The sequence below is a fragment of the Rhipicephalus microplus genome, chromosome X, assembly GCF_043290135.1.
Source record: "Rhipicephalus microplus isolate Deutch F79 chromosome X, USDA_Rmic, whole genome shotgun sequence".
Lineage (NCBI taxonomy): Eukaryota > Metazoa > Arthropoda > Arachnida > Ixodida > Ixodidae > Rhipicephalus > Rhipicephalus microplus.
Genome location: NC_134710.1, coordinates 201,850,685 through 201,862,329, shown reverse-complemented (window position 1 = coordinate 201,862,329; position 11,645 = coordinate 201,850,685). Strand labels below are relative to the sequence as shown.

Below are 11,645 nucleotides of genomic sequence, written 5' to 3'. Positions count from 1 at the left end.
ACACGAGTACCGTGTCAAACAATACGCACGTAAGAAGTGCAGTGAGAGCAGAAATCGCGACGAGTTCTGTACAGCGTGACCTCCAGGACATTGTAGCGCACACTGATTGATTCGCTTATGCATGCAGCTAAAATCCCGGTGTGGAAGATGTGGCGGCACAGTGACACACACACGGCGCCCGCATGGATTTATGTCAAGAGCAACATGCGCCGGGCAGGTGTGATGCAGGCAGGTGGAGCCGTGTATATATGAGCTTTCAGAGCTCCCAATTCCGAACTATTTTACTCTTGTCATGTCCAGTAAATAATAGCCATAAATCTGCACGCTAAAGTACGGGTCACCAGCTGGTCGTAAAGTTTGACAATTTCTCTTGGCTGCTTTGAGAGAAAAGTAGGCCTGCATCTGCAAGGCTCCTGACGTGTACCCCATTTTTCCTTTTAATAGCTGAGCTAGGTCTTTGGCATAGCAACGAATTGACTACAGTCATCGATCGAACGGTCGTGTTTGCCACAGGGAGAATACACCAGGTAAGGATATGTTTACCATTTTCCCTTGTGGGAAACATTGCGGAAATGAGTGCGCTGTTGGTAATCTTTTGCGCTAATCTTGGTAGTGAAGATATAGTTCTTGCTGGAATTCAGCAATATCATGGAACCGTTTCTATTTTTTTGTACATTGAGTTGAAGCTAGATAAATATCATTACGTGTAGTTGGATCAAGCTGGATCAAGAAGAGGAGGCTCACATTATATAGGCCAGCTGACGGCAGGAAGACGAAGAAGAGGAAGGGAGGCTAATACGATGGTGCCATGTTTGTGTTTGAAATACAGTGTTCCTTTCTTTTGTGTTCACTTTAGTGTTTCTTCTACGTTTAAATATATTGATTGATTGATTGATTTGTGGGGTTTAACGTCCCAAAACCACCATATGATTATGAGAGACGCCGTAGGTGAGGGCTCCGGAAATTTTGACCACCTGGGGTTCTTTACCGTGCACCCAAATCTGAGCACACGGGCCTACAAAATTCCCGCCTCCATCGGAAATGCAGGCGCCGCAGCCGGGATATGAACCCGCGACCTGCGGGTCAGCAGCCGAGTACCTTAGCCACTAGACAACCGCGGCGGGGCTACGTTTAAATATATCTAAGAGCAAATTTGGTCTTAGTAACGACAATTCAGCGCAGATATTAAGTTGCTGGAGCTGATGCATTTGTTCGCACCACCAAGGACAGTGAATCTGTGCATAGCAGTGAGTCACATGGTAAGTCACTCACTGTTACAGCCTGCAAGAGAAGTCATCCTGTTTCTTTGCTTGAAGTTCTTACACGCTGAAACACTGCCGAGAATTACTTACGAGTTCGAAGTTCATATTTGGAACAAAGAAACTATAAAAGCACACAAGAGGAGGAAGGCAGAAGATACTTGAGACATACGAGAGTTCAGTTCTTGTCTTGGGCGCTTTTAGTTTCTACCGTGCCTTACCAACATGCATGTCCAAACAGACACAATCGTAAGTCCGGTGCTTTCTTTACGTGAAGTGGTACACACATGCAAAACAGTATTAGAATAGCCGGTACATCCGGTACGTGAACAAACTATTTTTAATTTAAAATGCTTAACCACAAACAAAGATAAATTTATAGTGCATTGAAAAACAAACTGTCATAAAATATACCATAAATATAAAAATGTCACGACGAGTCTCCGAATTTACTTTAAACACATTGTTTTTTTGTCTTGCAGTGACGTAAGGCAGCTGAAATTAATTTCTTTGGCCCTTATAGAAATAACAGTTTGCATAATCACAAACTGATACTTGTGACATGATTGTATGAAAAAAATAAAGACAGCTGAAAATGAAAGCAGCGCAATCAGCTGCTACCACGCAACAAAGAAGAGATAAAACAGAGCTATACATGAGAAAAAAAGAAAAACTGACAACGTACGGACGCGCGATAACGCACACGTGAGTGCTGACCAAGCTCTATTGAAAGTAATACCTCATACCTAGATAACTTTGGTGAACGCGCCACTGCATATGTCGCTATGTGGACATACGAAGCTTGAAGTCCTGGTGCACCCGCAGGTCATTTGTTTAACCAACTTTTTAAAGCAAACTATGAGAGAAAGCATTTAAAAATTGAAAGAATGTTTACTCTCGCCACACACTCACAAGAACTCACAGAACACTAATCGTCAGTCGTCACACGCCCGACGAGAAAATCAGTTGGGTACGCATATCTGCATTAGGTATAGTGAACGAAATGACCTATTTTCGCCACCTCCTGAGGATTCATGGGTGTCTTTATGCCGTTTCTCACGTTCCGGTTGCAAGTACAAAAGAAAAGTCCGACTTAGTAGAACAGTGATTACAATGCCCGACTGCTGACCGTAAGGTCGTTGGTTCGACGCCGACCGCAACAATCGCATTTTGATGGAACTAAAATGCTAGATGCTCGTGTACTGTGTGGTATCAGTGCACGTTAAAGATCACTAGATGGTCGAAATTTCCGGAGCCTTTCATCACAGCGTCGCTCAAAAAATACCAGTTGTTTTGGCACGTAAAATCACAGATATTATTATTATTATTATTATTATTATTATTATTATTATTATTATTATTATTATTATTATTATTATTATTATTATTATTATTAAGTACGAAAAAAAGGCTTTCAGCAAATATCTATAGATTCGAGACACAACAAGATTGGGAACATTGCTCGCAGTCTTATTGTGTTCCTCGCACTTATTTGTGAAGCAAGATAAGCTAGGTAGTTATATACATTTTCGAAAGTTTTGAGCAATTATTTAGGGTATATAAGCCTTTTGAAGCGTTTAGGGTGTCTCAGAAACATACTATAGAGTGTTTTCGTAAAATTAATATTTTTTGGAAAGAACTTAGTTGAAAATATGCGTAATATAATAAACATGACGTAACTCTGCACTTGCATGATTGAAATGCACCTATCTTACTCAAGCACTTTTTACTGTCCTGCTCTTCCGGGCCTAGTTTCGTTGCGCTTCGATGTCCTTCACAAATGATCTCAAGTACGCTTCAAAAGGAAAAAAAAAGATATTTTAAATCTTGTAGAAAGGTGGCGGAGGAAATGGGAAACGCTATGACCCAATACGCCAAAGTAACCATTGCAACAGTTTGTAAGCTTTCAAGTAAATATTGCACATGAGATACTTGTTTCACTTGGGAAATTAGACATCACTAAAGTTTGTCATTGTGTTCAGAGTGTGACTTACGAGTGTGGCTTGTCGTTGAAGTGCGGCACATACACTTCTATTTTTGCGTGGCATACCTTCAACGTAAACGTTACTTCATAAGCAAACACTAAAGGTGAATGATATCAAAATATATGCGTATATGTCATTGTCAATTTAAATGTGATATGCCCTACGTTACATTCATTCCATAATCAGTAGTACTAACGCTTTCTACAGTTTTAATCGCACATAGCATTCCCCTTGAGTTTTATAATGATCGTACCATCGCGTATTGGCGCGCTAATATCCATGGTTGAACTTTCATTAAAAGCTACGTTGTAAAAGATAAGCGCACATTACTAAACGATGCTTGATATCTGTCGAACAAAAATACAGGTACGAGCAGACCTTCTGACCGAAACAATGTCTTTCCCCTTTCTTCTTCGGGCCAATCAACTTCACCCGTCATTATGACTGACATTGCGCGTTCTTGTCTCTGCATCGTAGGGAGAAATTTGAGGCTTGACAAAGGAGGTGCTTTTGCCTTTTCGGTAGTTGGAAATGATGCAAATCTCATGGATATCAGGTAAGTGCTGAAGTATACCTGCGAGGAAGCACCACTTTAATCTGTAATGGGATTTTAATCTGAGGCGATGATAACGTCTACGCACCATGCAAAACAATAGGCGGAAGAGCATTTATCTGATTGCTAAGCCTACAACGTTCAACGTTGAGAAGCACTGTAAAGCTAAAGAGGTGTATTACCCAGCATAAATGCAGCCTGCTGGATGACTATACCAGATTAAAAGGGTTGAAAGAACACGAACTGGCTGATTGAACAAATAGTATACGAAGCTGAAATCGAGTTACTGGCATCTGTAATTCAATGCGCCAGCTTCGTAGCTTATTTTCGGCCGATAAAATTATATGGTAGAAAATCAGCGCTAAAGGACAGGAAAAAGCATGCCTGGTAATTTAAACTGCAGATTTGATTACTTGGTCTGAAAAAAAAAACATCAAGAATTCGACAACTCGTCTGGTCGGAAAATCTCTTGATCAAAGATAAAGGAAGACTCCGACCAAATACATTACGAACTTTTAGATATCTGGTCAGGAAATCTCTTGATCAAAGATAAAGGAAGACTCCAACCAAATACATTACGAACTTTTAGATATCTGGTCGGGAAATCTCTTGATCAAAGATAAAGGAAGACTCCAACCAAATACATTACGAACTTTTAGACAAACTGCAATAGTGCGAAAAAATGGAATAGTTAGTTGATCTTCGCAATAAAAGAAGCGCAAAAATAAGGCAAAACGTCAGCACCTGTCCTGCACTTTTTTGTCTTATGTTGGCGTTGCGTTTTCACTACTTTTACCACGAATGTAAAATTAATTATTTTCGGCTCTTATACGAAATTTTGTTCGCAATAAAGCAACTTAAGAAGTGAGTTAGGTACGTATAAATAGATCGTGCAAACGTCCTGCAAAGCCGAAGGAATGGTGACGTCATAATACGGTTGAGCGTATAGTATCACGCTGAACCGCAATGATGACACACTAACATGCAGCAGTTCACATATAGCGTCGAACATATTGAGGTTCTTTTTGTATTTGGTCAGTGTGTTTATTTACATTTGTTCATAGTTGATTTTGTTTTATTTTCAACTGGGCTGAGTGAAAGGTACACAGAAATGCAAACACACTGATTACAGATTGATACTTGGGGTTTAACGTCCCATTAACACTATATAATTCTGAGAGACCCCGTAGTGGAGGGCTCCGCAAATTTCGACCACCTGTGGTTCTTTAACGGGCACCTAAATCTGAGCACACGGGCCTACAGCATTTTCGCTTCCACTTAAAACACAGCCACCGCAGCCGGCATTCGATCTCACGACCTAGCAGCAAGCACACTGAAGCACCGAGTTGACTGGCGGAACATGGGAGAGCCCATGATCCAATGTGGCCGTAGCCAGGATGATGACGATAATAAGCCGATCGGGTAGGCTTAGAGTGGATGAAAGTGGGCATGTGTCAGCTTGATGGCACATACCCACCAGAAAACCGCCTGCTCTTAAACTGACATTATTCAACTATATTAAGAGCACTCGAATATTGAGATGCGCAGAACTCTGCGAGGGCTAAACAATAAATTCTGGCAGCACGTTTCCATTCTCCCAAAGCGAATCGTGAAAATGACGTAAGAACAAGCGCTTGATTGAGACTTGCTCCGCCATCTGCCCAAACAATCTCAGGTGTCCAGCAAAAAAAAACTGCTATATAAATAAGTCTATTATGTTCATTTATTGCCCTGGCCAATAAGTGATTCTTATTCAAAATAAACTGATGCTCCGAAATCGTATAAAGTGACATTAAATGAAGCAATGAGTTGATTTTTGTACATAAATTGCAGCCCGCAAACTGTAAACTCATCACCATAGGTTTAATAATTGACAGAGAAGAAAACGAGGTGAAAGTTTCATTTTTAAATTTTGCACCGAAATCTCTATCTGCTGAGTTAATACATATTTTTTCTACTTTGACGACATTAGCCCATCTAAATTTCCTTAGACATGGTATGTTAAGTCTATGGCCCGATTAGAAAACCATGTACCTCATTTTTACTCATTAGGGACCACGTAAGACCTAACAGACGCCGTCAAAATCAATGACGGCATGGCATGCCTTGCGGGAATTTGAAGGTGGCGTCAACACCCACAACTTGTTTTTGCGCATTTTCAAGCATCTTCTCGCAGTGAGCACGGTGACTTTAAAATCCTGGAACACTAATGTACTATTATGAACGAATTTTTTTCTATTTAGTGTATATATAACTTGAACCAGTACCTCCTTTTTTTACATGAGTTATATTTAGTGGATTTCCATTTAGGCCAACGCTCAACTTCTGGCTGGCTGGGACAAATTACGCGTTATGCCTCAAAAAACATACAGCCACGAGTTGCCAGCCACATAAAAGACCACTAATGTGGACTTATCTTTTTATTCAACCTTTGGCACGCAAGCGGGACCAATGTTTCTTCTGGTGACTGTTCTGGCAACCACTGCGGTTGTCCCTTCCTACGAACAATACGCTGAACTTGGGCAAAGCAAGTATGATGACGCTGAAATAGTCAAAGCCATAGACTACTACACCGAACTTGCAAAGGTGAGTGCAATGATAGAATTGATACAAGCAGTTACTATGCAACCCTAATTGATTGATATGTGGGGTTTAACGTCCCAAAACCACTATATGATTATGAGAGACGCCGTAGTGGAGGGCTCCGGAAATTTAGACCACCTGGGGTTCTTTAACGTGCGCCCAAATCTGAGCACACGGGCCTACAACATTTCCGCCTCCATCGGAAATGCAGCCGCCGCAGCCGGGATTCGAACCCGCGCCCTGCGGGTCAGCAGCCGAGTACCTTAGCCACTAGACCACCGAGGCGGGGCACCATGCAACCCTATAGTGTGCAGGAAATAATCCGGTTGAATGAGGACAATCAACAAATTAATGTGGAAGCCAAAGCGTTTAGTAAGAGTATGCACTGATAGACCGTAGGATTGGGCGTGTTGGTATAACATGATAAAGAGTGCTCACCAGTGCGAACGACAGGTCAGGAGGGTACAGGAGAAGATACAAAACAGTGTTCTGTCAGCGCTCTGTATCGTTTCTATTTTAGTTCATTTGGTGGATTTTTATTAGTTTTGTTTCATACACACATGTATATGTAGGTGAGACTCGGGTACAGAAAATATGATTCATAGTTGCAAGGCTGCGTGAAGCCTTCAATGACTTTTGGGAGGCGGACATACAGTATCCGTACAGCAGGCCCATTATATGTCAACAACTATTTTTACATCCTCTTTTAGCGAAATCTGGTTCAAATATTTTCTTTCACCATGCAGATATTTTGTGAGAATTTCATTTAAGCTATGTATTGAGGGAGCAGACAATTTCGGAATGACACTGATAAAAATGTGACAATATAAGTTTTTCAAAATATCTAATGGTTTGACTACATTAATTGCTATGCATTGAATAGTGGCATAAAACTACAATTGATTCTCAAATTAAGTGCAAAAGACTTTAATATACCAATGCTTTTTTGCATTACAATTTTTAAAAATGTGCTACTGTCTTAAATGTCTTAATGCTATTGAGTCCTTTTCAAAATTAACCCAGACTAGGTCTACCTCTCAGCTGAACACTTGTTGCTAAGTGCCGAAGTCTTTAAAAGAATAATGTTGAATAGCAGTTGAGGCAATAAATTGAATCCTATGAAGGTTCACAGGTATTGAAACAACACAGAAAAGACATGTAATGATAACATAATCGAAGTGCAACAAAGTTGAGAACGTCAAGCCAGAGGTAGCAGCACAGCGAGTACAACGGCAGAAAATAATTTACCAACTCTCCTGCTACTTCTCCACCTGGTACAGTGAATTCAAATTGCCTGTGAGCTCTGTATTGTGCCTACAAAAATTATTTGAAAAAGAAGAGCCATGAGGAAGCGGATCAAAACTCTTGCAATGTTGACTTCGCGCCTGAATGTCTTTTAATCATGCAATTCTATCTTCAGCCTAGCGCACTTACACAATAATACAGTGACGGAGGAAACATTATGCGGTATAGCTTGGCAAGATTTTCACCGAGTTTTTGAATTCTGGTGCTCACCCCTATATGCATGAGCTGTGCTCAAAATTTTGTTTGCGTACTTTATTGTGACACAGTAAGATGGACTAACTTACACACAAATCCTGCTGAGTTCCCACAATTTTATTATGACTGCTGCATGCATGAAAAAGTGCTCTGTCTCGTCTCTTCTCCTGTACCCTCCTGTCCTGTCGTTTGCGCTGGTAAGCACTCTTTAACTGATAGACCACGTGTGGCAAACACTGCATACAGAGCAGGCAACCGGCCAATCACCAAGAGATGTTACGCAGAGGCAGAAAAATTGACTGTGACTCATAGTTTCGACTTAACTCATGCGGTACATATTGAAAACAATTGTGCGAGAATAACACGAACTGGTCGGACAATTCTTTATTAACTTTTCGAAAAAAAAGGAAGAATATGTTGCAATAACTAAACGATTACCTGTTACATTGACTTTTCGCACTCGAAGGCTTTGCTGCTTTGCTCTTCATTGCAATGTAATCAACTTACTAGAAGCGCAAGATGTCTACGTGAACTTGTTTTTTGTAACCGTTTCTGCTAAACAAATTGTGGGCACAAAATGTGATCTCTAATAAGTCTCACAGAATTGTACTTCGTTAAATAACCAAGGTAAATAACCAAACAAGAGCGCAGTTCCAGGGACGCTTGAGCGATTCATGACGTGATGACGCTTCTGGCATAAATAAAAATGCAAGACATACATACATACATACATACATACATACATACACACACACACACACACACACACACACACACACACACACACACACACACACACACACACACACACACACACACACACACACACACACACACACACACACACACACACACACACACACACACACACACACACACACACACACACACACACACACACACACACACACACACACACACACACACATAAACTTGAAACACGAACTATTAAGGAAGGCGACTTCTGCATTGAAGAATACAAGTCCCTCTGTAGACGGTGTAGTGACATTCCTTGTTCAACAATATTTAATGGTGTGTTGCTCGAAAGTAATTATTTGCCTATTCTATTTGGGAACTGCTTAACTTCACTAGATCATTTTTCCACACACACACACACACACACACACACACACACACATATATATATATATATATATATATATATATATATATATATATATATATATATATATATATAAGGAAAGAAGTGTATACCTAATGGCTCATTTTTTTGTGTCTTTACACAATATTATTGAGATCTAACAGACAATAATGCCAAGAAAAGTATAGAGGAAGATTTTAGACCAAATTGTAATGTAAGTATGAAGAAAAGTGGGTGAAAAGATGACTTGCCGTGGGCAGGATCCGAGCGTGCGAACTTCGAATGACGCGTTCGATGCTCCACCACTGAGCTACCATGACAGCTATCCCTCCAGGCACTTTATAGGGTTTATGTGTGAACTAAACGTGGGAGTGTCAGTCAGCGCCACCAGTAGTTATGGCGGCGAGTGTGGCACACTCTTTCGAGCCTGTTTGGCGTCACGTAGCACGTGAACTTGTTACGAGTGGACAGCTGACCGATAGTCCCTCGTATACAACCTAAAGACACTAAGCCCGCCAGTACGAGACCCTCGTTAATGAATAAAAAACGAAGTATATACCTAAGGGCTCGTTTTTCCGTGCCTTTACACAAATAATGAGGCCTAACAGACAATACTGCCAAGGAAAGTATAGGGGAAGATTTTAGACCAAATTGTAATGCAAACATGAACAAAAGTGGGTTAAAAGATAACTTGCCATGGGCAAGATCCGAACCTGCGACCTTCGAATGACGCGTTCGGATCCTGCCCCCGACAAGTTATCTTTTCACCCACTTTTCTTCCTATTTATACTACAATTTTGTCTAAAATCTTCCCCTATACATTCCTTGGCATTATTTTCTGTTAGATCTCATTAATATTGTGTAAAGACACGGAAAAACGAGCCCTTAGGTATACACTTCTTTCCTTATTCATTAACGAGGGTCTTGTACTGCCAGACTTAGTGCCTTTAGGTTGTATATGAGGGACTATCGGTCAGCTGCCCACTCGTAACAAGTTCACGTGCTACGTGACGCCAAACAGGCTCGAAAGAGTGTGCCACACTCGCCGCCATGGCTACTGGTGGCGCTGACTGACACTCCCACGTTTATATCACATATAAACCCTATAAAGTGGGTGGGGGGATAGGTGTCGTGGTAGCTCAGTGGTGGAGCATCTAACGCGTCATTCGAAGGTCGCAGGTTCAGATCCTGCCCACGGCAAGCTATCTTTTCACCCACTTTTTCTAATATTTACATTACAATTTGGTCTAAAGTCTTCCCTTATACTTTCCTTGGCACTATTGTCTGTTAGACCTCATATATATATATATATATATATATATATATATATATATATATATATATATATATATATATATATATTGTTACGCACAAGGAGGACCAGGACGTATACGGCTGAAGGGGCCGTTTATTTTGGACGCGAAGAGGAGTGCCGGAGTGGCCAGCAGGTTGACGATCGCAGTGTCGTCGTCTTCCTTCTTTCTTCAGTTTGGGGCAGCCAGCATGTTCACGCATCTTCGTTTTCTTCCCGGGCATGCGCAACATTCCTCCCCTCGCAGACGAAGCCCGCCGGGCGAGGTAATTGATTCACCTTGGTGTGTACAACTTCAGTCGAGCGACATGGACTGCTTGGGTTTTAGCGGCTCTTCTACCACTTCTCGTGAGGCGAGCTATTGTGTACGTGACTTCAATTAATTTTTTAGAACAAAAGGTCCGTTATAGGTGGCGAAGAACTTTTGGCATAACCCGCGTCTTCGTACCAGAGTCCAGAGCCACACTAAGTCACCTAGATGGTAAGTTACAGGCCGGTGGCGGGCGTCGTAGCGTGCCTTCGATTTTTCCTGTGATGCTAAAGTGCGTAGACGAGCAATACGACGCGCCTCTTCTGCAAGGCAGAGGATTTCAGTGACTGAGAGGTTCTCGTGCGCCGAGAATGGCAAAACTGTGTCGAGTGTGTGCCGTGGTGGTCGTGCGTACATCAAGAAAAAGGGGCTATAGCCTGTTGTCTCGTGCTTAGCGGTGTTGAACGCGTACGTTATAAATGGTACCACGTCATCCCAGTTCTTGAGATCGGATGCCACATACATAGAGATCATGTTTACAATTGTGCGGTTGGTGTGCTCCGTGAGCCCATTTGTTTGCGGATGGTATGGCGACGAGTGACGAAGGCGGGACTCACTCAATCGAAGCAGCTCTTCTACTATATCTGCCGTAAATTGTCGTCCACGATCACTAATATAACGTGAGGTAGGCCATGTCGGAGGATAACGTGCTGCAGCAGGAACACAAAACGTCACTGGAAGTTGCGGTTGGTATGGCCGCCGTCTCGCAGTAACGCGTGAGGTAATTGACGCGTACAATTATCCAGCGATTGCCCTTAGCCGACTTTGGAAAAGGGCCCTCGAGGTCAATACCCACTTGTTGGAAAGGTGTGCTTGGAGGTGGCAAGGGCTGTAGAAAACCAGCCGGAGCAGTAGATGGGCGCTTGTGGCGTTGACACTGCGTGCAGCTGGCCACATACACCTCGACTGACTGTCGCATTCCCGGCCAATAAAAACGTTCCTTAGCACGGTAAAACGTCCGCGCAGAACCTAAATGTCCGGAAGTAGGATCGTCGTGCATAGCACTTAAAATAGCTGTCCGAAGGCTTTCCGGCACTACCA

General features: G+C 42.0%; 1 protein-coding gene across 1 annotated transcript in view; it reads left to right on the top strand.

Annotated features, from left to right (window-relative positions):
* The first annotated feature begins 293 nt into the window (after positions 1–293).
* LOC119185261 (pancreatic triacylglycerol lipase) overlaps positions 294–11,645 on the top strand; it is a 41,567-nt gene continuing 30,215 nt past the window's right edge. The window contains exons 1-3 of the mRNA XM_075881369.1: positions 294–527; positions 3,722–3,800; positions 6,241–6,383. Coding sequence (XP_075737484.1) covers positions 3,776–3,800; positions 6,241–6,383 — 168 coding nt within the window. The 5' untranslated portion in view covers positions 294–527; positions 3,722–3,775. The remainder of the gene's footprint in view (positions 528–3,721; positions 3,801–6,240; positions 6,384–11,645) is intronic.